Source organism: Balaenoptera physalus, assembly GCF_965194825.1.
Source record: "Balaenoptera physalus genome assembly, chromosome: 17".
NCBI lineage: Eukaryota > Metazoa > Chordata > Mammalia > Artiodactyla > Balaenopteridae > Balaenoptera > Balaenoptera physalus.
The window spans coordinates 66,896,674-66,923,237 of NC_138895.1; the positions used below are offsets into that span (position 1 = coordinate 66,896,674).

The 26,564-nt window shown below is 36.2% G+C and overlaps 1 protein-coding gene across 5 annotated transcripts in view; it reads left to right on the forward strand.

Moving 5' to 3' along the window:
- Positions 1–26,564, forward strand: part of COL14A1 (collagen type XIV alpha 1 chain) — a 242,430-nt gene that overhangs the window by 17,953 nt on the left and 197,913 nt on the right. For all 5 annotated transcript variants that reach the window (XM_082433124.1, XM_082433121.1, XM_082433122.1 and 2 more), the window contains exons 3-5: positions 9,340–9,456; positions 14,983–15,126; positions 19,198–19,287. In XM_082433124.1, coding sequence (XP_082289250.1) covers positions 9,340–9,456; positions 14,983–15,126; positions 19,198–19,287 — 351 coding nt within the window. The remainder of the gene's footprint in view (positions 1–9,339; positions 9,457–14,982; positions 15,127–19,197; positions 19,288–26,564) is intronic.

Below are 26,564 nucleotides of genomic sequence, written 5' to 3' on the forward strand. Positions count from 1 at the left end.
ATGTATCTCGATCATGCCTTGTCTCTTAAAAAGACTGTCAACAAAATATTTCTGCCACTTCATACCTGGGTGACAGGAAGTGGGCATCCTGGGAAGCATCGAGTGGAAAAGTATAAGAAGCAGAATGGAGGCTTCAGTCTAGTCCGTTCTAAGAGGGCCAACTGATTCTATCTGCACCCCAAGTGTCTTGACATTGCAAGGAGGGCAAAGAAGTTAACAACAATCAGGATTCCTAGGTTAAAGATTAGAAATCTTTGTAGCACCTTCTACCCAGGCTTTTGTTCTTTAAATGTGGTCTGAGTTTATAGCCCACAACGTCTTTTCAGTCAATAGGCCAACCTTCTGAACCTCCAGGAGAAGTAATGAGGATAATATTGACCATGCCCAGATACCACAGATCATGCCCAGACAACACGGACGGTGCTTTAGAACCCATAGTGGCATTGGCTTCAACTGAACTACTTGAGGAAATAAAGTGTGTAGCAAAGGCAACAACCAAATCCATCAATATTCAACTTGTTTTTAAAACAATTTACAAATGGTTTATATGACTACAGTCCCATTACAACAACTAGCAAAAAACAATACCACCATTTTCTTTTATCAATGGACCCCCATCTATTGCCTAGATATGCATAAATATTCTATAATCATTAAAAGAAAATCTTGGTTAGACACAAAGTTTATATTTCCTTTAGGTTTTTGCTTTTAGGGGAAAAACATTGAAAAGAAGATATGTTACTTAAGAAAGAAACAGGCCTGAGGTCACAGGTTTGGACTTCAAAGTTAGCTCCTTTTTCCCTGTATGGAAGGCACTGGGACTTGTGCCAAAGCAAAGGCAGCAAGATTGACAGAAACACTGTAAGTGCAGTGGAGAAATAATTATTCTTATCTCATGGAACAAAAATGTGTGTACATTTAATACCAGAACCATGATTTTTCTTTTTGCAAGCACAAAGGAGGTGCTTCAATACATATACTTAACTCTATAATAAATATAAATGCTTGCATGAACTTGACTCAAAAGTTAATTTGTGTCAGTTAAAATCTTTAAAGACAAAAATTAAGTGTAAAGCTTGATTTCTGGCACACACCAAGAACCCAGAGCGAGCCAACAAACTCATCTTTTCTATAGTGAAGTCAGGCTTCCTATGTGGGATACGGCCAATTACAACATTTGTGAATATATAAACATCCCAAACGGGGATTTCATGAGAAGACCAAGGAGGGTCCAGTTGTTATCTTCTTCGACTGCAGGGTTAGCCTTGTTACTGAAAGAACAGGGGTATTTTTATTTTGTTGTGCTGTATTTTTTGAGAGGGAAGATTCTCTTTAAGCTCAAATAATTTAAAGGATCATGAGAGATTACTACAAGCAACTATATGCCAATAAAATGGACAACCTGGAAGAAATGGACAAATTCTTAGAAAAGCACAACCTTCTGAGACTGAACCAGGAAGAAATAGAAAATATAAACAGACCAATCACAAGCACTGAAATTGAGACTGTGATTAAAAATCTTCCAACAAACAAAAGCCCAGGACCAGATGGCTTCACAGGCCAATTCTATCAAACATTTAGAGAAGAGCTAACACCTATCCTTCTCAAACTCTTCCAAAATATAGCAGAGGGAGGAACACTCCCAAACTCATTCTATGAGGCCACCATCACCCTGATACCAAAACCAGACAAAGATGCCACAAAAAAGAAAACTACAGGCCAATATCACTGATGAACATAGATGCAAAAATCCTTAACAAAATACTAGCAAACAGAATCCAACAGCACATTAAAAGGATCATACACCATGATCAAGTGGGGTTTATCCCAGGGATGCAAGGATTCTTCAATATACGCAAATCAATCAATGTGATACACCATACTAACAAACTGAAGGATAAAAACCATATGATCATCTCAATAGATGCAGAAAAAGCTTTTGACAAAATTCCACACCCATTTATGATAAAAACCCTCCAGAAAGTGGACATAGAGGGAACTTAACTCAACATAATAAAGGCCATATATGACAAACCCACAGCATCGTTCTCAATGGTGAAAAACTGAAACCATTTCCACTAAGATCAGGAACAAGACAAGGTTGCCCACTCTCACCACTATTATTCAACATAGTTTGGGAAGTTTTAGCCACAGCAATCAGAGAAGAAAAAGAAATAAAAGGAATCCAAATCGGAAAAGAAGAAGTAAAACTGTCACTGTTTGCAGATGACATGATACTATATATAGAGAATCCTAAAGATGCATCAGAAAACTACTAGAGCTAATCAATGAATTTGGTAAAGTAGCAGGATACAAAAGTAATGCACAGAAATCTCTTGCATTCCTATACACTAATGATGAAAAATCTGAAAGAGAAATTAAGAAAACACTCCCATTTACCATTGCAACAAAAAGAATAAAATACCTAGGAATAAACCTACCTAAGGAGACAAAAGACCAGTATGCAGAAAATTATAAGACACTGATGAAAGAAACTAAAGATGATACAAACAGATGGACAGATATACCATGTTCTTGGATTGGAAGAATCAACATTGTGAAAATGACTATACTACCCAAAGCAATCTACAGATTCCATGCAATCCCTATCAAACTACCAATGGCATTTTTCACAGAACTAGAACAAAAAATTTCACAATTTGTATGGAAACACAAAAGACCCCGAAAGCCAAAGCAATCTTGAGAAAGAAAAACGGAGCTGTAGGAATCAGGCTCCCTGACTTCGGACAAAGCTACATTAATCAAGACAGTATGGTACTGCCACAAAACCAGAAATATAGGTCAACAGAACAGGATAGAAAGCCCAGAGATAAACCCACGTGCATATGGTCGACTTATCTTTGATAAAGGAGGCAAGAATATAAAATGGAGAAAAGACAGCCTCTTCAGTAAGTGGTACTGGGAAAACCGGACAGCTACATGTAAAAGAATGAAATTAGAACACTCCCTAACACCATACACAAAAATAAACTCAAAATGGATTAAAGACCTAAATATAAGGCCAGACACTATAAAACTGTTAGAAGAAAACATAGACAGAACACTCTATGACATAAATCACCGCAAGATCCTTTTGACCCACCTCTTAGAGAAATGGAAATAAAAACAAAAATAAACAAATGGGACTTACTGAAACTTAAAAGGTTTTGCACAGCAAAGGAAACCATAAAGCAGATGAAAAGACACTCCTCAGAATGGGAGAAAATATTTGCAAATGAAACAACAGACAAAGGATTAATCTCTAAAATTTATAAGCAGCTCATGCAGCTCAATATCAGAAAAACAAACAACCCAATCCAAAAATGGGCAGAAGACCTAAATAGACATTTCTCCAAAGAAGATATACAGATTGCCAACAAACACATGGAAACATGCTCAACATCAGTAATCATTAGAGAAATGCAAATCAAAACTACAATGAGGTATCACCTCACACCGGTCAGAATGGCCATCATCAAAAAATCTCCAAACAATAAATGCTTGAGAGGGTGTGGAGAAATGGGAACCCTCTTGCCCTGTTGGGGGGAATGTAAATTGATACAGCCACTATGGAGAACACTGTGGAGGTTCCTCAAAAAACAAAAAATAGAACTACCATACGACCCAGCAATCCCACTACTGGGCATATACCCTGAGAAAACCATAATTCAAAAAGAATCATGTACCACAATGTTCATTGCAGCTCTATTTACAATAGCCAGGACATGGAAGCCATCTAAGTGTCCATTGACAGATGAATGGATAAAGAAGATGTGGCACATATATACAATGGAATGTTACTCAGCCATAAAAAGAAACAAAATTGAGTTATTTGTAGTGAGGTGGATGGACCTAGAGACTGTCATACAGAGTGAAGTAAGTTAGAAAGAGAAAAACAAATACCATATGCTAACACATATATATGGAATCTAAAAAAAAAACCAAAATGGTTCTGAGGAACCTAGGGGCAGGACAGGAATAAAGACGCAGACATAGAGAATGGACTTGAGGACACAGGGAGGGGGAAGGGTAAGCTGGGACGAAGTGAGAGAGTGGCATGTACATATATACACTACCAAATGTAAAATAGATCGCTAGTGGGAAGCAGCCGCATAGCACAGGGAGATCAGCTTGGTGCTTTGTGTCCACCTAGAGAGGTGGGCTAGGCAGGGTGGGAGGGAGACGGAAGAGGGAAGAGATATGGGGATGTATGTATATGTATAGCTGATTCACTTTGTTATACAGCAGAAACTAACACACCATTGTAAAGCAATTATACTCCAGTAAAGATATTAAAAAAATAAAATAAAAAAAACTCAGAGAATTTCACTGCAATCATTCTCATAGAAATCAAATCTTGTAGGCAGAAAAAGAATGTTTATGTCATTCTGTCAGACTCACTGTTATCAGGTAGTTAAGAAATTTTATTTCATAATATGAATGTGTATTAAAGGACTAATTTTCTGCCCTTCCTTCCTTCCTTCCTTTCTTTCACTTCAGTTCAACTCAACTCAACTGAAATCTTTCTAATGGAATACTCTCATTAATTTCTTGAAACACTACTTTTTACAAAGGAACACTGAAATGAAGATCTTCTGTTCTTCCCTACTCACGATCACCTCCCTTCTCACTTTTCTTTTTATAAATTTATTTATTTATTTATTGGCTGAGTTGTGTCTTTGTTGCTGCACGCGGGCTTTCTGTAATTGCAGCAAGCAGGGGCTACTCTTCGTTGCAGTGCGCGGGCTTCGCATTGCGGTGGCTTCTCTTGTTGCGGAGAACGGGCTCTAGGCACATGGGCTTCAGTTGTTGTGGCTCATGAGCTCTAGAGCGCTGGCTCAGTAGTTGTGGCACACGGGCTTAGTTGCTCTGTGGCACGTGGGATCTCCCGGACCAGAGCTCGAACCCCTGTCCCCTGCATTGACAGGCAGATTCTTAACCACTGAACCACCAGGGAAGTCTGCCTCTTGCATCTCTAACAGTCTCTTGGTTTTCTTCCAAGGAACAACACTCCCTCCCACACCACACGGAGCCTTGGCTGCTGTATCCACCAGACTTCCTCTCTGGGCTAAGGGGTGAGAAAATGACTCAAACCAGTCAGGCCAACTCTCCCAAGAATCTGAAACTTGTGTCCAGTGATGGAAGGATGGAAAATAGCTCCAGTCATTTCATTCCAAAGACATGCCCTAAGAAAAAATGGTCACTAGTTCCTAGAAACTGTATCCAGAGTGTTCCCAGATTCCTATACTTTCAAAGCTTATTTAACTTTTACTATAATTATATGACCTACTTCATTATCTACCAGTAAATACATTTTTTGCTTAAATTGGCCAGAGAGAGTTTCTTTTATTTGCAACCAAAAATCTCTGACTGTTAGAAATGGAGCAGTATGGGCACTGAGAGTGTTTTCCCCTTCAAAACATAGTTTAGGGCTTCCCTGGTGGCGCAGTGGTTGAGGGTCTGCCTGCCGGTGCGGGGGACACGGGTTCGAGCCCTGGTCTGGGAGGATCCCACATGCCACGGAGCGACTGGGCCCGTGGGCCACAATTGCTGAGCCTGCGCGTCTGGAGCCTGTGCTCCGCAACAGGAGAGGCCAATAGTGAGAGGCCCGCGCACCGCGATGAAGAGTGGCCCCCACTTGCCGCAACTAGAGAAAGCCCTCGCACAGAAACGAAGACCCAACACAGCCATAGATGGATAGATAAATAAAATTAAAAAAAAAAAAATAGTTTAGGGTGCTATACTGGTGGAATAAACTATTATATTTATTAAGCAAAAAACCTTCAAACAGCAGAGAAGTATTTGTATTATATTTCCAAGTGGTCTTAAAAACCACAAACAAATAACAGAAGACCTTAACTTTTTATCTCAGTCATTTTTTAATTAAATGTATTGGTAAATGTATTAAAAGTATTGTTTTATAAATAGGAGAAATTAAAATTTGAAGGAAATTTACTCTGGGATATGCTAGAGAGTTCTTTTTATCTTGCTTAGAATCTAAAATTTTATAATCTCATGATCTATCACAAAGATGGTGAAAACAGCAGTAAAGAAAATATTCTCAAACTTCCAAATATATTTGACTACTAATAACAGCAAAAAGTATGGGTAAATGTGTTAACACAGAGGTCTTTATAAAGTGAAATCTAGCCCCTATGCAAAGTCTCAAATGTATATGCTTTGAAGTTTTTAAGTGACAGTTACTTTATCTTCAGTGGTTCCTTTTTGTAACCATCCAAAACAAACACTGCTAGAACCAAGTATAGATTTACTGTGAAGTTCTGAGACAGTATTGGTGCCACCATTCTGTCATGGTATACATATTTTTTCCCTACAGCCAACACACCATTACATTCTCTGTGTTCCAATTCATTTAATAACTTGTCTTGAAAAGAAAATACTGGAATAATCCAGATATAAACAGTTATTTGGGCCAATGGAGGTTCACATTCTCTGTAGAGGGAAAGTTAAGAATTACATGGAGAGACTAAGAGGTAAAGTGCATTAGGTTGATTAGGAGGGGAGAGTTAGTTTCCTGTATACCTTTTAATACTGGCTGTATTAGTTCTCTATTGCTGCTGTAACAAATTATAACAAAGCCAGTGCTTAAAACAAGAGAGAATTTTTCTTCCCAACTGATCCCTATGTGTTTCAGGAAGTAGTTGGAAATATGGTCATTAACTCCAAGTGTTTTAAAACTATTTGACCATACAAAGAGTCAAGTTCCATTCCTTTCCAAACAAGTGAGCCTCAGTTTGAAGGGAGTGGTGGTTCTTGCATCTGACTTTTCTACAGCCTTAAATTCCAAACATTAGACATTAGCACTCTTTAAACACTTTATCACTTTTAGACTTCCTTGCTCTACTGATGAATGACTATTTCAGCACCAACACTGCCATTTTTTCAGGATTACCATGTTTATCTAGTAATGTCACTTTGCACACTTTATATATATTGTGCACTTATTTCAGAGGTTAGCATACTTTTTCTGCAAAAGGCCAGATAATAAATATTCCAGTCATTGTGGGCTATACGGTATCTATCACAACTACTCAACTTTGCCATTGCAGTGTGAAATAAGCCACAGACAATATGTAAACAAATCAGCATGGCTGTCTTCCAATAAAACTTTATTTATAAAAACAGGCAATGGACCAGATTTGGCCCATGAGTGGTAGTTTGCCAACCCCTGACATACTTTATAAGAATTAGCAGAAATCAAAAATAAAAGTGCAGATCCCAGACTTCCCTGGTGACCTACTGGTTAAGATTCTGGGCTTTCACTGTGGAGGCCTGGGTTCAATCCCTGGCCAGGGAAGATCCCACAAGCTGTAAGTGTGGCCAAAAAAAAAGGAAAAAAAAATGCAGATCCCAGTAATACAAATACTAGATTTCAAAAACTAAGTTCAATTAAAACAAAGCTAGAAATCATTAGAAATGCTTAAAAATACACACCAGAAGCCTCTGCCAGGCCTTTAGTAAACTTTGTACTGTGTACTCAGTTTTTAAAAAAAAAGAGCAAAAATGAGGACCTTACGATAAGCTTGGCCAAGGATGTCTACCAGCCCACTGGCAAGATTTGGCTCAGAAACTGGATGTGTTGTGTAACATTTAAAAACTTTTATTTTTAATTTTCTTCTATAAGTAATAAGAACCTATCTATAAATAGATTTTTCTCCCCAAGTTCCAGTCGAAGCCAAACAGTAATAGTTTCTCTGTTCATCCAAATGTTAGGTTTAGCCAACTTCCTTTTCTAGTTCAACATAGCAGTTCTTATGATAAATCCATATTTCCCCATAAGCCAGAGAAATGTAGACTCTTTCATTCATGTCAGATTGAGAATGGGAAGCCTGTGTTTCTGTTTTGCATGACTAGCATTCTCTACTAAGAGGTAGTAAAGGGCAAGTAGAGAGAGAATACTACTCTTAAGATTGTGTCCTTCAGTTCTCGCTGATTTCAGATGAGCGGAGAGTTTGTAGTGTTAAATTACTCATTCTTCTAGCTAAGTGAAGGGTGACTTCTTAATATAAATCTTCTCCTGAAGAAACAGAGCATTTTGTTTGAGGTCAGAGATTGTCGTGCACCAGTATGTGAATTTGGATGAATCTCTTAGCTTCTCCTTGTATCCCTTATATATAAAATTGGGATAGCAATGTATTTTTGTGAATATTAAATAAGCTTTTGAGATCATCCATTAGATGAAGTAAAAGAGGAGGGGAACAAACATTTATTGGCCACCTATCATAATGCATTATATCCATTATCTTCTTTAACATTTTCACTTATCCTGTGCAGAAAGTATTGCTGTCACCTTTTCTAAAGATAAGGCTTTGGAAGAAACAATCACTTGCTCAAGCTTATTCATCTAATAAGTGACAGAACTGGGAATCAAACTAATGTCCAAACCCCATATTATGCTACGTACCTATTAAAAAGAATGTTTGTTTCCTTCCCCAGACTCTGTGTCCTAAAGTGGGAAAGAAAGGCCAGGCGTAAAAGTGGGTAATAAGTGCTAACTTTTCTGTTAAGCATTAAATTTTCTTTTGTGACAAACTAATTTATATATTATATAGTAAAAATCTTCTTACGAAAATATTTCTTTAGAAATTCTGGAGCATTGCTGTAGAGTTCCAAAAATATGTTTTGAAGTTTGAATGACTTACACAAAAAGTAATATAGACTGATCTATTTTGTTAACTATCGGGAAAGATTAAATATGCTGGGATGATTCATGACCATGTGCTGTGTGTCTTTCTGAAAGGTATAAATCAGCTACACAGGAAGAATGAATCCAAGTTTATAAAGCAATTATCTTTTATTATTATTATTTTTTTTTATTTTGGTCCTTTACAATGTCTTTCTCAAAATGTTTTTAAATGAAGATCTTATTACTATACCATGTCTGTGATGACCTTAAATTATCATATCATAAAAAGTACTCAATTAATAAAGTGAAAAACCTAAAGGCATAAAACAGATCCCACTAGAGTAGATTACAAAAGTTTACGTATTCCAAGTAGAAAAATTCATCCTTGTAACATAATAAAATCATTTTACAAGGTTGGCTTCAATTATTAAGCTGGGCTAAGGTATTAAATTCTAACCCTAAGTCATAGTTCTTTGTCACAAGATCGGTACTACTTGGCAAATGCTTATCTCCTGAGTAAGAAACAAATGCTTTTGGGTTTGTGTTATTTTGCAAACTGATCAATTCATTAATGCAGTTGTAGAAAGAAAATGAAGTCTTGCATATTGTGATTACATTACTTTGGCTTTTCAACTTAACAGTGGAAGCTTAAAAGTTTCAACATTTAAACAATTTTTGTTTTTCCTTTTCAGTGGCTCCACCCACAAGGTTAAGGTATAATGTATTATCTCATGATAGTATCCAGATTTCATGGAAGGCTCCGAGAGGGAAATTTGGTGGATACAAACTTCTTGTGACTCCAGCTTCAGGTAAAAACACTCAACTGTATTTTTTAGAGTATTAGCAATTTTTTGCACACAGGGAACTAAAAATGTATTGTGCTAAGTGCTGCTTTAAGCTCATTTGAAAGATTTTGGTTTCATTTAATCTTTGGAGCTTGAAAACTTACCCTCTACTCAAGAAAATAATGTTCTCCAAATCTAAAGAATAACTATTGGACTCCCCATAATTTTCCTCAGGCAAAATTTTCAGACTATCAAGAATCCTCACTACCTCTGTTTCAACATGGATCAGTTCTTTTGGTCTACTGACAATTAAAAATTACCTCCAAAGTTTTAGCCTAGCCACAGCAATCAGAGAAGAAAAAGAAATAAAAGGAATACAAGTTGGAAAACAAGAAGTAAAGCTGTCACTGTTTGCAGATGACATGATACTATACATAGAGAGTCCTAAAGATGCTACCAGAAAACTACTATAGCTAATCAATGAATTTGGTAGGGTAGCAGGATACAAAAGTAATGCACAGAAATCTCTTGCATTCTTATACACTCACTAATGATGAAATATCTGAAAGAGAAATTAAGGAAACACTCCCATTTACCACTGCAACAGAAAGAATAAAATACCTAGGAATACACCTACCTAAGGAGACAAAAGACCAGTATGCAGAAAATTATAAGACACTGATGAAAGAAAGTAAAGATGATACAAACAGATGGACAGATATACCATGTTCTTGGACTGGAAGAATCAACATTGTGAAAATGACTGTACTACCCAAAGCAATCTACAGATTCCATGCAATCTCTACCAAACCACCAATGGCATTTTTCACAAAACTGGAACAAAAAATTTTACAATTTGTATGAAAACACAAAAGACCCCAAATAGCCAAAGCAATCTTGAGAAAGAAAAACGGAGCTGTAGGAATCAGGCTCCCTAACTTCAGACTATACTACAAAGCTACATTAATCAAGACAGTATGGTACTGCCACAAAACCAGAAATATAGATCAATGGAACAGGATAGAAAGCCCAGAGATAAACCAACGCACATATGGTCACCTTATTTTTGCTAAAGGAGGCAAGAATATACAATGGAGAAAAGGCAGCCTCTTCAATAAGTGGTACTGGGAAAATTGGACAGCTACATGTAAAAGAATGAAATTAGAACACTCCCTAACACCATACACAAAAATAAACTCTAAATGGATTAAAGACCTAAATGTAAGGCCAGACACTATAAAACTGTTAGAAGAAAACATAGGCAGAACACTCTATGACATAAATCACAGCAAGATCCTTTTTGACCCACCTCCTAGGGAAATAGAAATAAAAACAAAAATAAACAAATGGGACCTGATGAAACTTAAAAGCTTTCGCACAGCAAAGGAAACCATAAACAAGATGAAGAGACACCCCTCAGAATGGGAGAAAATATTTGCAAATGAATCAATGGACAAAGGATTAACCTCTAAAATATATAAACAGGTCATGCAGCTCAATATTAAAAAAAACAAACAATCCAATCCAAAAATGAGCAGAAGACCTAAATAGACATTTCTCCAAAGAAGATATACAGATGGCCAAGAAGCACGTGATAAGCTGCTCCACATCACTAATTATTAGAGAAATGCAAATCAAAACTACAATGAGGTATCACCTCCCACCAGTTAGAATGGGCATCATCAGAAAATCTACAAACAGCAAATGCTGGAGAGGGTGTGGAGAAAAGGGAACCTTCTTGCACTGTTGGTGGGAATGTGAATTGATACAGCCACTATGGAGAACAGTATGGAGGTTCCTTAAAAAATTAAAAATAGAATTACCATATAACCCAGCAATCCCAGTTCCGGGCATATACCCAGAGAATACCAGAATTCAAAAAGACACATGCACCCCAATGTTCACTGCAGCATTTTTTACAGTAGCCAGATCATGGAAGCAACCTAAATGCCCATCGACAGACGAATGGATAAAGAAGATGTGGTACATATATAGAATGGAATATTACTCAGCCATAAAAAAGAACGAAATGGAGTCATTTGTAGAGACGTGGATGAATCTAGAAACTGTCATACAGAGTGAAGTAAGTCAGAAAGAGAAAAAGAAATATCGTATATTAACGCATATATGTGGAACCTAGAAAAATGGTACAGATGAACCAGTTTGCAGTGCAGAAATTGAGACACAGATGTAGAGAACAAATGTATGGACACCAGTGGGGAAAGTGGCTGGGGTGGAGGTGGTGATGGGATGAACTGGAAGACTGGGATTGACATATATACACTAATATGTATAAAATGAATAACTAATAAGAACCTGCTGTACAAAAAGATAAATAAAATAAAATTCAAAAATTCAAAAAAAATAAAATAAAATAAGCCATCATGGGAAATTTAAGAGGTTTTTGAACATTATTGTGATGCTAAAGGTCAAAATATAAGTTAGTAATTTGTGCTACCTCTAAGAATTCCCTATGTCTTGAAGGTAATTATTTTCCCTCCAGGTAATTAGTGTGTTAACTTTTTTGGATTATTTGCTGATAACACCAAACTTTTAAGTACCCCAAGCAGGTGTCACTGAGGGATTAGAACCTTAGAAGTGACTTGTGTGATCTTTGAACCAAACCTCGGCCTCATCCTTCAATCTTCTCTGCTATAGCACCCCTCAAAAGTAGACATCCAGCTCTTGTTTAAACACCTCCAATGACAAATAAAAATTGAGGATGAAAGCAGATGATTTCTCCATGAAAACTGGGTTTATTCTGTGGTGACCCAATGTCCTTACTGCAGTGGCCAAAGCCAATAAAACATTCTTGACACTGTGGTATCATCATGATCAAACATAAAATAAATAGAGTAAATAAAAGGAGTAGTACATAATGTTTACTAGACACAAATAATGTCTAGACACAATATTTGTAGATGGTTTTGCACTACGAGATGTGTTTCAAGTACTGTTTATACCAGTCTTTCCCAAAGCGTTTTCCATGGTGTTCAACAGGATGCTAATAGCTATTATACAATCAAATGGTTTAATGGTCAAATAAATTTGAGAAGTGCTGTTTTAAGCAGAGTTTAAAGCTTGTTTTTTTATTACAGGATTCTCAAAGCCTTTAAAATAATACATTCTCTGACTCTCAGTGAGGAATTCTAATACACAGAGTTTTTCTAAGGAATTTTTTTTAAGTGAAACACACATTATGAATGATTCATTTTGTGCACTTTGTAGTAGTTGAGCTTTAAATGATACAAGTTTCTGAAACCAAACTTAGCATCTTGGACATAAATGCATTTAAGGAGGTGGGTTTTGGCTAGAGAAAGGCTCAGTTCTGCCTTCCAGTAGCTGGTAGTGTAGATGATAGGAGCATCATTTTTCAGACTTAATCAATTTTACTAGAATATGGTTAAAGTATTGGATTGGCCAAAAAGTTCGTTCGGGATTTTCCATAAGCTCGCACGGAAAAACCCGAACGAACTTTTGGGCCAACCCAGTATGTTGTAATCTGTGTTATGCTTGATTATTTCAGCAAATATCAGAACTTACTTGCTGTTCCTGCTAGAGGGACAGAAGTTTTAAATTAATTTCCCTTTTCTCAGACACAGTGATTACTGCCAGAAATTAGAGAAAAAAGGTATATTTGGAATTTTGCATACAAGTTGAGTATTGAATCAAATAGCATTTTCAGCAAAGATTTAGATGTCTGTCTAATTTGATGGAGAGACAGTGGGGGTTTGAAATTTTTTCCAGAGCCAACCTAACTTTTAAGTAGCCAGGCAATGAGTGGTTCCTTTAACATCCCAAGCCAGTGATGCTCAGTTTTAAGATAATTAAATTGCTAATGCTTCAAGGATGCTTTGACTCACTTTAGAGAGGCCATAGGAAGAATTTCGGTGTAGATAATTACATTCAGTCTACCCATACCTTTTCCTTCACTTTTAAGTGACGCTCTTTCCTTGAAGAGTATATCTGATGTTGAGAACTTACTGTCTTCTAATCTCAAGCTGTGGCTTTCCCTAGTGTATAAAAGCAACAGTGTGAGTTAAACATAGGCAGAACACTCTATGACATAAATCACAGCAAGATCCTTTTTGACCCACCTCCTAGAGAAATGGAAATAAACACAAAAATAAACAAATGGGACTTAATGAAACTTAAAACTTTGCACAGCAAAGGAAAACATAAACTAGACGAAAAGACAACCCCCAGAATGGGAGAAAATATTTGCAAATGTAGCAACTGACAAAGGATTAATCTCCAAAATTTACAAGCAGCTCATACAGCTCAATATCAAAAAAACAAACAACCCAATCCAAAAATGGGCAGAAGACCTAAATAGACATTTCTCCAAAGAAGATATACAGATTGCCAACAAACACATGAAAGGATGCTCAACATCAGTAATCATTAGAGAAATGCAAATCAAAACTACAATGAGATATCATCTCACACCGGTCAGAATGGCCATCATCAAAAAATCTACAAACAATAAATGCTGGAGAGGGTGTGGAGAAAAGGGAACCCTCTTGCACTGTTGGTGGGAATGTAAATTGATACAGCCACTATGGAGAACAGTATGGAGGTTCTTTAAAAAACCAAAAATAGAACTACCATATGACCCAGCAATCCCACTACTGGGCATATACCCTGAGAAAACCATAATTCAAAAAGAGTCATGTACCACAATGTTCACTGCAGCTCTATTTACAATAGCCAGGACATGGAGGCAACCTAAGTGTCCATCAACAGATGAATGGATAAAGAAGATGTGGCACATATATACAATGGAATATTACTCAGCCATAAAAAGAAACGAAATTGAGTTATTTATAGTGAGGTGGATGGACCTAGAGTCTGTCATACAGAGTGAAGTAAGTCAGAAAGAGAAAAACAAATACCGTATGCTAACACATGTATATGGAATCTAAAAAAAAAAATGGTCATGAAGAACCTAGGAGTAGGATGGGAATAAAGACGCAGACCTACTAGAGAATGGACTTGAGGACACGGGGAGGCAGAAGGGTAATCTGGGACGAAGTGAGAGAGTGGCATGGACATATATACACTACCAAATGTAAAACCGATAGCTAGTGGGAAGCAGTCGCATAGCACCGGGAGATCAGCTTGGTGCTTTGTGACCGCCTAGAGGGGTGGGATAGGGAGGGTGGGAGGGAGGGAGATGCAAGAGGGAAGAGTTATGGGGTATATGTATATGTATAGCTGATTCACTTCATTATAAAGCAGAAACTAACACACCATTGTAAAGCAATTATACTCCAATAAAGATGTTAAAAAAAAATAAAGCAACAGTGTGTTATGATGAAAGATATTTGCAAATGTGTTTGTATCTAGTTTAGATGACTGTTTGTCTAATGCAAAGAGTATAACTGAAAATGAGAATGAAAAGTGTACTGAAATTAGTATATGTAATAACATTATACATATTTTTGAATGTCTTCACCTTTAAAATCTTGATTTCTGGTTAATAAAATTTCTTAATGTACACAGTTAACCCACTTCTTAGAACTGATTTATCTTTCTGTTTTATTATAGGTGGAAAAACCAATCAATTGAATCTCCAGAACACTGCAACTAAAGCGATTATTCAAGGTCTTATGCCAGACCAGAATTACACAGTTCAAATTATTGCATACAATAAAGACAGAGAAAGCAAGCCAGCCCAAGGTCAATTCAGAAGTACGTATTTACAGATCATAAAGTGCTGCCATGGGACTCTGTCCCAGCTCTGAGTTTGAGTCTGTGGTAAATATTGTATTGATAACAGGTTAAAATTCTAGATTGTTTAGATTTGAAAAGATCTTAAAAGACATTTAGTATAATCTTCTGTGAGTTCCTTCTATCTCTAATATTCTCTGTCCCTTCCTTTACCCATTTCATGGTGCTCCTACTTATCCTTTAAAAAGGTTTTAGTTCTTAAATAACTCCCTGACACTGTCCACTGAGCCTTATGCGGACATCTCATCTACCCAGCACATAATAGCTGCTCAATAAATACTTTCAGGAGTCTGTGAAGGGAGGTACTCTGTCTGCCCCCATAATGATCTAGGAAGAGAATGAATGGGAGTGTCTTCATTTTTGAGCCAGTTCTCAAATAGTAAGTTGGGCAAAGACTTGACATATAGAGACATTCTAAGCAGGAGAGAAAGCTCTGAGGCAGCCCCATCCATGTCTGTGCTGTTCCATTCGAAAGCTTTTCCTTATGTTGAATTTAAAAGTTGTCCACAAAGACCCTGATTCTTTTGCCTTTCAGGAAATATTCATTCATTCACTCATTCTTTTTTTTTTTTCACTTAACAAGTGTATATTGCATGGCTACTAAGTGTGAGGCCCTATTCTAGGCCCTGGGAACATGACAAATCCCTGCCCTCATGGACCTTATATTCTAGTGACCAGAGACTACAGCAACTCCCTCTTCCTGGAGGTGACCTATCTAATTGGAGGGCAGTTTTGTGTATCAGGAATACAAACAGAAGAGGTCTGTCCTGGTTAACTTTCTGTGTTACTTCATTGTTAAGGTAGACTCTTTAAAAAACCCAACTCATTATTAAGGACAATTTTAAACATAACTTAAAAAATCAGCAGATTCATAAAATAAACCCCTAAATATCCATCAGTTGCTTCAACAATTAACCATTCATGGTCACTCTTGTTTCATTTATACCCCCATACTCCCCTCTCTCATATTATTTTGAAGTAGATCCTACACATCATTTCAAATAACAATAGCTTTTTAAAGGGTTAATCCACAAATCGAGAAGGCTGTGGGTTCTAGAACTCTATATACAGCAATGTTCTATTTGGATTTTTCTATCCCTCCCTTCCTTTTTATCTTTCTCTTCTAGGTAATGTTTTATGAGACACATTTTGTGATTTTTCTTAAATTAAAAAAAAAAACTTTGTTAACCCACTGCCTCTTGAAACTTCTGACATTTGGTGAATCCACCTGTCAGCAGGACATACAGATGTTTTAAATGTTACATTCTTTTGAGATTCACAGTGTCTGGAAGCTCTGGGAAAGGGTTTTATGTTATTTTCAATATAAATCAGCCTTCTGTCTCATTTTATTGGCACTGTGCTTCAGTTTCTGGCCTCTGACATTCCTACATGAGTAAGGGAAATAACTTTCCTTAAAGTTTGTGAGAAGCAGTAAAAAGGACAAGGAGAAACAATTCATTTTACTTTAGTCTTAAGCTTTTGGGCGATTGATTATTGCAAATATTCCATGACTAGCAGCATAAGAAACACAGGTAGCCTTAAAACTTTGCCAATAACTATTTACTCAAAACATTTAAAAAGAAATGCTTTTGTTTTCAGTTTGCTTAGCTCTGCTGAAATAATCTTAGTGAAACAGTCCAACTTGTTAGATAAATTATATAGATGCATATATATTTTTTAGCTATGTTATTTTTATTGGCAGGATAGAGGTCTTAGTTCTTCCCAAATAACAATTTATAAGAATGAAATTAAAATAACTTTGTTTGGATGGTTTCCTTTTCCATTTTGCATTTCAGTTATGTTTTTGCTCCCTGTGAGATGGAGCTAAAGCCTGGTCTCCCCTCCATGGAAACCTTTCATGCTTGGATCCAGGAAAATAATGATCTAGACAAATCCTGGGGATATAGGTTTGCAGTTAGTGTAGGGATTTGAATTTTTCAAAAGTCCATCTTCTGATACACAGGGAAACATAAGGAACAATCTTTGGATTTTGAAGACAGAAAGGCATGTCTGAACTGTTATGATTCCAAACCTGGTGTGTGTATTTGGCCAAGCAACTTAACAACTTCTAGCCTCAGTTTCCTCATGGGCAAATGGGGGGATGGTTTGTGCCTATTATTGTGTGGATTAACTCATGTCAGCACATAGTAGGGGCATGGTTGCTTTTGTTGTTATGATTAATACCACTTTACTCTTGACAGTCTGTTTTCTAATTGATTTTGCCTCCTGCGAGAGGAGGACAGAAGCTTGGCATGGCACGTGTTACATATTGTATGTGACCCAGAGGCCCAATTCAAAGTGACTGTTTTGTTTTTTTCTTGTTCATCTGTAGAATGGATTTTGGCCCTATTTTGGCAAACTTTATTTTTGGTCACTATTTTTCTCTTTGGAACTATATTTTGCTCATCTCTGCCTGCAAAATCTTGCTCCTTTTTTAAAGTTTGGCCCAAATGTCACCTTCCTGATGAAGTTTCCCAGTGTCTCCACCTCTGCAATTATTCTTTACCAGATCTATTTCTACTTTAAGCACAACTTTCCTCACACTAGAGTTGCAGACTTATTTTCTTTTACAGAATGAAAGCAATTTGAGGCCGTGGCCTATGTGTGGGTGGGGTTGAAGATGTAGATTTGGAAATTATCCACGGAAGGGTGAGAATTAAAACTGTGGGATGATAAAATTGTAGGTGGGGTGTACAGGGATGCAAGGCAAATGTAGTTTATGACTGTGTTTCAGGAATGGAAGCAGAAAAATGATCCAAAGAATGAGAATGTAAAGGAGGGGTCAGAGGAATATGAGAACACCCAAGATAATGCTTTTTTAAAAACTGAGAAAGAAAAGAATTTAAAGGAAGAGGTGTTCCAAAGTGGCCAAGCCTTATAAAGAAGTCAGAAGATGTGGTCTAAAAAATGGATTTAGAAAATGAGAAGATCAGTGGAAATAGCAGGATTAAGGCACCTTGTATTTAATTATTATTTTTAATCATGGAATTTAATCTCTAAGTACCAGAAAGCCAAGGAAGGTTTCTATAAAGGAATCATAGAACTAGAGCAACCCGGTCTTGGCAGATGGCAAGTCTCAAACCCTTTTAGCAAAGGGATGGAAGCCAGTAAAAAGAAGAGGAGGAGGAGGAAGAGATGCTAAAGACAGGATTCATGGAATAATACCCTAAGAAGACAAGAAGGATGGTTCAAAGGAAAGCATTGCTTACCCTACAGAGCCAGCCCTCCAATAAGTTTGCAGATTTCCATGAAGTGAATGCAATAATTAAATGAAATATTTTGCCATGGGATCACTTCCTCCTTTTCACAGGGTATATGTGCAGATACCGCAGCCATTTAGCGATGACTCAGGACAACTTCAGGTGCCAAGCAATAGCAGGGCCGCTGCTGTGGAGTGAAAAGTAAAACTATTGGAGTACTTAGGAATGAATGTATTAAAGGACCGAGGGTCATGCTGGGTCCCTGAATATTTCATAATGAAAGTAAGGAAGAAATACTACTATTTATTAGTAGGGAAACATTGTTTTTAAGTTTGAAAGGAAATTATTATGGAGTTCCCTATCTTCTATTGCAGATAGACCAACTCCAAATGAGTATATTCATGGCTAAGATCTTTCTAGAACAGGGGCCAACTCACAGGCCTTCCAGAAATCTGAAGACGTGGCTTGAATCCTGTGCCAACACTTTCTGGTTTTATGAGATAAGTCTTAGCTCCTTAGCCTGTTGGTCCTTCATTCCCTCACGTCTGAAATGGGGCTAATCTTGTGATTTTATAACAATTATGAAGGGTTAAATTTATCTGATACATCTGCCCATAGTGAATACTCTGCCAAAGTAATTCTGTGATTTCCACACATTCCCATGACAAAATTGAAAAAAATAGCAACTCCAATCTTCTGAAATGAGATTCTACCATGGAGCTAATTTCTACTTAAAACTTTCAGTACTTGCAAGGGTTTTAGTAAAAATTCATTGAATATTTTCTTTTAGGTTTTAACCTAACATGTTGCTGTATTTTTACTTTTTTTCCAGTTAAAGATTTAGAAAAAAGAAAGGAACCAAAACCCAGAGTCAAGGTTTTGGACAAAGGAAATGAGAATAAACCATCTGTACCAGAAGAAGGTCAGATTTTTTTTTAATTTAATTTGCTTATTTGGGGGATTGAGTTGTCTTAAGAACACAGACAATACGTCCATCCTTGGCCGTTGGTCCCATCAGAGGAGCACAGATCTAATATGAAAATCTCCCTCAGCCCCACCTCATTCCCTCCTTCCTTCCCCACACACAGTAACTGTCAACACTTCCCTCTCCCTTACTTTTCCATATTTAATACATCACTAAGTTCTAGTGAATTTATTTTCTATTGAAATACTGACAGAATCTGTTCGTTTCTTTCCATGTCTATTGCCAACACTCCACTAAGCTCCCCTTTCTTTCCTGGTGTGCAGTATTATTTAGCAAGATCTCAATTTGTTCTCTGCCCAGAAGTTAGAGTGATCTTTGCAAAACAAATCCGACTCTACGCTCCACGTACCACCACCACCCCCACCCCGACCCCCGCACATCTTAAAACCCCTTCAATGGCTTTCCACTGCTCTTAGGGTGGAAGCCGGATCCTTATCAAGACTTTCAAGGCCTCCCATAGTCTCGTGACCTACCTACCTTTCTTCCTTCTTCATCTCGCTGTTTAATTTTAAAACTTTACGAACACATTGCAAAAACTAAGTACTTCTAAAAATGAAATTGCAGGGTTAAAGGATATGCAAATTTTACAATTTTGATAGTCTACCAAACTGACACAATTTTTTCAATAATTTATTCTTAAAATGTACACTCTTTCCAATATTTGAAATTCTCAGTTTCAAAGTTTTCCTATTTCTTCTAATAATTTATAATTTTATATTTATATTAACTATATTATTATGATTTATTGTTACATATATCAGGTATATAAAAAGTATAAAAATAAGTATTAAACAACTTTATCCAGTTAAGAAGATAAATATAAACAGCACAGTTGGAACTCCCTATATATCCCTGTGTATTCCTTTTCCTCCCCTTCTAAGAGGCTGCCAGTATTTGAATTCAGTGTTTATCATTCCAATATGTATGTTTATCAGTTTACTACATAAATATATGAATCCTGAAACCATATTTTAATTATGAATTCATATCTTAAATTTTGTATACATTTAATCAAAATCTATGTATACTTTGCAACTTGCTTTTTTTCACAAATATTAGATTTTTTTGAATTATCCATGTTGACTTATGTGAGGCAATTTATTCATCTTTGTTGTGTATAATTCCATTGGATAAATATAACCCAATATATTTAACTCTTCTACTTTTGATGTTCCCAGTATTTTGCTATTACAAAATTGCTGTAAGTATTCTTATTTATGTTGCCTTCTATACATGTGGTAGAATTTCTCTAGCATATACACCTACATATTGAAGTTTTCAATTATAATGTGTGCATATCTTCAACCTTGTTCATCTTGTGTATGGTATCTTATTATTTTGTATGTTTTTATATATAATATTCTTTCCTTATTATGTTTTTCTTTTTCTAACTTCCTGAATTGAATGCTTATCTCATTAATTTTCAGTATTTCTCCTTTTCTATTATATGCATTTTTTAAGGCTACAAATATCCAAGTACTGCTTTAGCTGTATCACATAGATTTTGATATGTAGTATTATTTTTATGTAGCTCATGCTATATAATTTCTAATTTCTACTAGGCTTTCTATTTTGATCCACAAGTTATTTAGAAATATATTATTTAATTTCTAAACATACAGATATTTTTTAAAAGATATGTATTTGTTGTTGGTGTCTAACAATTGCATTGTGGTACCAATATTTTTTAAAAATTTGTTCAGACTTATTGTTTAAATGTGGTCAATTTTTTTTTAACCATCGCATGTGTTCTTGAGAAAAATTTTAATCTCTGTGTCTGGGAGATTTGTCCATTTCTCTTTGTAACTCTGGCAATTTTGCTTTAATTAGAGGCTAAGTTCATGTAAAATAAGAGTTGTTATATTGTCCTAGTGAATAATTCTTTTTATTTTGTAAAAATTTTCTTTATTCTTAGTAATTCAATATTTGACTTAGACACTATTTTGTTTAATAGTCACATAACATATTGATTCTCTGCCCTTTAAGTTTCACCCTATTTGTGTTCTCAGGTTCAAGGTGAGTAAATCTTTTTTTTTTTAATTATTTATTTGTTTTTATGATCGACTTTATTTATTTATTTATTTTTATTAATTTATTTATTCATGGCTGTGTAGGGTCTTCGTTTCTGTGTGAGGGCTTTCTCCAGTTGTGGCAAGCGGGGGCCACTCTTCATTGCAGTGCGCGGGCCTCTCACTATCGCCGCCTCTCCCGTTGCGGAGCACAGGCTCCAGACGCGCAGGCTCAGTAGTTGTGGCTCACGGGCCCAGTTGCTCTGCGGCATGTGCGATCCTCCCAGACCAGGGCTCGAACCCGTGTCCCCTGCACTGGCAGGCAGACTCTCAACCACTGCGCCACCAGAGAAGCCCGAGTAAATCTTTTAAAGAGCATTTAGTTGGATTTTTAAAAAATCATCTCTTACAACCTCTGTATTTTAATTGGTGTCTGTAGTCCACTTACATTTTGGATTTGCCATTTATTTTATGCTTCCTATTATGCTACATTTTCCCCTTGTATGCCTTATTTACTTAAAATTGATCACTTTTTTTTTAAATACATTTTCCCCTCTACTGAACTAGCAGGTATTTAATCCTTTTGTGTTTTTTGTATGATTATAATTAAATTTTTAGTGTGCATACAAAACCAAACTCTAAAACTAATCAGTATATTTACCATTTCCCAACCAATACAAAATTTTATAGTACTTTAACTTCAATTATCTACCCTCTATATTTTACATAATTCATAACAAATACATTAATTTTAACGTTTTTGCCTCATGAAGGTATAATATTTATGGTAATTATAATTTTAACAGTCATTGTTTGTCCAGAACTTCCCATGTATATAAATTTCTTTGCTCATTATTCCATCTTGCATCTCAGATTTTCTGCATGTGTTCAGTTTCCTTTAGAGAAGATCTGTAGTGGTAAACTTAACTTTATTCACACAAAAATATCTGCAGCCCATCCTCATTTTTGAAAGACTAGCTGGGTACCAGGTTGAAATTTGTTGTCTCTAATCATTTAGAAGATATTTCACTCTGTTTTGGCTCTTGTTTAAGACAAGTCTGTTAACAGTCTAAACGTTATTCCTTTTCAGGTAATCTCTCTTTTCTCTCCAGATGCTTTTCAGGCTTTCTGTTCTTTTTCTTTGGTGTTCTGTTGTTTCACTACAATAAGTCTTGTTATAGACCTCTTTGTGCTCCCAGAATCAGGATTTATAACTTTCACTGATTCTCAACCTTTAGCTCTTCAAATATTCTTTTTCTCAGTTACCTATTTCTTTCTCTATTCTCTCTTTCTCTGTATTCAAATTATATTTATCATAGATAGTCTTTTTTGATGATCTATGTCTCTTAACTTTCACATTTTCTACCTCTTTGATTTTATCAATGACATTTTGGGTAATTTCCTTTATCTTTCTATTAGTATACTAATTACCCTTTTATCTCTTTCTTATCTGCTTTTTAGCCTGTCCTTTTTAATGAGTAAATCTTTTATTTCTAGAAATTATATTTGATTTTTTGAAAATTTTGCTAGAAATTTATCTGGTACATTGTTCCATTTTAGTGTTTTTTAAAAAATTATTCTGCTGTCTTAATCATGTTTATTTTATATTCTGAACCCAATAATTATATTATCTAAAGTATTTTAGGGTTAAATTTTTCTTTTCTTTTCTTTACTGGTTTTCATTCATGGTGCTTGTTTTCTTGTTTGACATGTCACTTTGATTTGTGAGCTCTTTTGTGGGAATTCTTCACAGCATGGTTTAGGAGTGAGCACCTCCAGAGAGGTGCCCCTTGGTTGCTACCAAATTGGAACCATTTTATGTTAATTTCTTGTTTGGGGATGCTCAAGCTTGTCAATGTTACAAATTCATAAGACACTATGTAAATATTGTTTTTCTTATTACCATTTTACCCACTTATTTTAACATCCATTGATGATTCTTGCCTGAGTCAGTTACTACTATAATGTTTCTGAAATGATAATTTTCCTAACTTCATTGTTCATTCTACATTTTTTAGGTGGCATTCTACTGTAAGGGAGATCTTTCCCTTCTCCCATATTTATTTATTTATATAATTTTTATTTCATGTGATGGATTATAATCCATTACTCTCATGTATTTTGATGCTCAAATTCTTCCAGAACTGCTCAGTGGGAGCGATTTCAAGGTGTCTCCTATGCCCTTTTAATATATCCCCATCATTCTTGAAGCTTTTCCTTACTTTCTGGCACAAACCTTGCATTCCAGGCTCCTCTTGTAGTTTTTGTGCCCTGTCCTGAAATCAACCACTTCTTCAAGGAGTTGGGATTTTTTCATGGAGAATGGTATTTAGATACCAAAGTGTGGTTACTAGATGTGTTTATGCTTCTGCGTTGTCCTTGCTTCTAGGCCCTCTTATCTGAGAATACACACACACACACACACACACACACACACACACAGTCCATTATCTATTTATCTATCTATCTTTCTATCCTCTATCTTATTGTACCTTGTATCTATCATCTATCCATACCACAGGGTTTATTCTAGCATTTCTTTTTCCATATTTACAACTCTCTCTTCAAAAGAGTTGGGTAACATGGCTCCCAATATCTTAAATGCATCTACTTATATGCTCAATCATAAAAAGAGTTTCAAACTTGCTAATTTATACACTTAGCAAAAAGTCTGTCAACTAGAGTTTGATATTTGCCTTTAGTGTGGGGTATATAATAAAATATCTGTGTTCAAAAGGATCTTGGTTTTAGTTCTTTTCTTCCCTGTTCATGGTGGTTTTGTTATTCATTTTTAATACAGTCAGGGTAATTTGTGAGGACATAAAACATTAATGTGGTTCCAAAAGTAAAAAAGTATACAAAAGGGTAATACTCAAAAGAGGTATGACTTCCCCTATTTCTTCCACCCAGCTTTACTCACCACCTTTAAATAACCAAACTCATTAATTTCTGATTTACTTTCCCTGTGGGTTTTTTTTTTTTAAATTTCTAAATACTTTTATGGAGGATTTTACGTGTAAGTTCTCGGCTGAGTTTTGGCTTAGCATTCTTTGCCAGGCAGTGCTTAAAGAATGGCACTCAAGGTGAAACCTATCTTCCATCCATGGATTAGAGTTTGATCCCAGAATTTAGCTATAACTAGATATTCCTAAAATGGCCTCAGTTCTCCTTTCTTTTCCCTGATGCACCTTCCTCTTGCTCTTCTAAAACATAGGTTTGAGTGAAGTGAATTGAACACAGGGAAAAGAACAGTGAAAAGTGAGAGTAACATTAATATATGTTCTGATAAATCCTCACCGACATCTGCAGAAGGACCTTTCATTCAGCAGTTCATTTGCTTTACACACTAAACACATGTTTATGGAGAGGTCTTTCCTGAGCCCACTTTCACTAGGGACTGTTTCAGCATATTTATTGCAGTGATGAAGACCTGGCTTAGGGCAAAAACTTTCAGGAATTTTGTAGATAAAAGGTGGCTTCCTCTTTTAGGTGTGGGTTCCCATGAGGTATATAAAGGGGCAGAGAGGATTCTGAGGGCACTGGTGATATGAGTGAATAGTCTTAAGAAGTAAGTTGTAAACAATGGTGAGAATTCAGGTCAGAATTAGGGCTCCCAGGACAGTGAGGGGGAGGGTTAATGGAGCCCACTGGAGATTTTAAAAAGGTCTTCCCCACCCAAAACTTGATGTACTTTTTTTTTTTAATTTTTAAATTTTATTTTATTTATTTTTTATACAGCAGGTTCTTATTAGTTATCCATTTTATACATATTGGTGTATATATGTCAATCCCAATCTTCCAGTTCATCCCACCACCACCACCACCACCACCACCCCCCGCCGCTTTCCCCCCTTGGTGTCCATATGTTTGTTCTCTACATCTGTGTCTCTATTTCTGCCCTGCAAACCGATTCACTTGATGTACTTCTTTCAAGATGTGATAGTTCCATGATTCACATTGAACTCTGCTCTTTGTTTTCCCTACAATCTACAGTCTTTTGGTATAAGAGTCTACATTGATAGTGGCTCAGATACAATTGGACATAGTTCAGATATTTTAGAATTTTAGTTTAGATGTAAAGAGCTAAGATCGTTAACAAAAGTTGCTGTGTAGTTAGTTCCTTGTTTGCTGTCTACTGTACGTGTTTCTTCAATAATCCAAATCCAACTCCCAAACAAAAGTGGTATTGGCCTTGGAGCATAATACTGGCACGTCTGCAGCAACTGCTATTTCTTGTGTGTTGTCCAAACAGCTTTCTCCAGTCATTTTTGGTGTTTTGCACAAGAATACAGGACTTGATTGAAAAAGATAATGAGATAGAAAAAGTAGCATAGGGTTTTCTTGTTTTTTCCTCTTAATGGTTTTTAAATTAAGATCTCTGACCCTCTTTGCGTTTTTTTAAATGAATTATTTTTCTCTGCAAGGAGAAGGTAAGGGGAGGGTCCCAATGCTCTGATTTTTAGGAGGAAAAAATAAGATGAGCTTAAGTTATTCTTTCCAAGAAAACTTTCCATTCTTTCCATGGGCAAACTATGGCCCATGGGCCAATCCAGTCCTCCGTTTTCTTAAGTGGGTAAATGGGTTTTATGGGAACACAGCTATGCTTATTTCTTTATATACCATTTATAGCTGCTTTCCCACAATATCAGAGTTGAGCAGATACAACAGAGATCAGATGGCCTACAAAGACTGAAATATTTTCTGTTTTGCCCTTTTCAGAAGAAGTTTGCCAATCCTTGCTTGACAATGTTTAAAACTTTTGAATATGTTGGAACAGAATTACTCACTGGACCGAGTAATTCACTGCTTTTCTAAGGACAGCTGTCCATTTTGGTATTTCCAATAAGAATTACATAGGATGTACTCTCATATATATGCCTTCAAAGGACCCTACTTCTCATGCTCTCACATTTGTTTTTTTTCCCCTACCTGAAACACGAATTCTCCCAATTAACATTAAATGAGTTAATACATATAGTGTCTAGAACATAGTCAGTGCTACATAGTTATTTTCTATTAATATTAGAATGTATAGTTTGCATGAATTAATATCATCAAAGACCAATCTTTTGTGTTAGTGATTTAACAGTAAATGCATAGAAGAGATTTGGTGATTACCCTCCAGTGCTGAACACTGAGTCAGGCACTGGGAATTAATTGGTGATCACGGCAGGCAGGATTCTACCCTCATGAAACTTACATAGT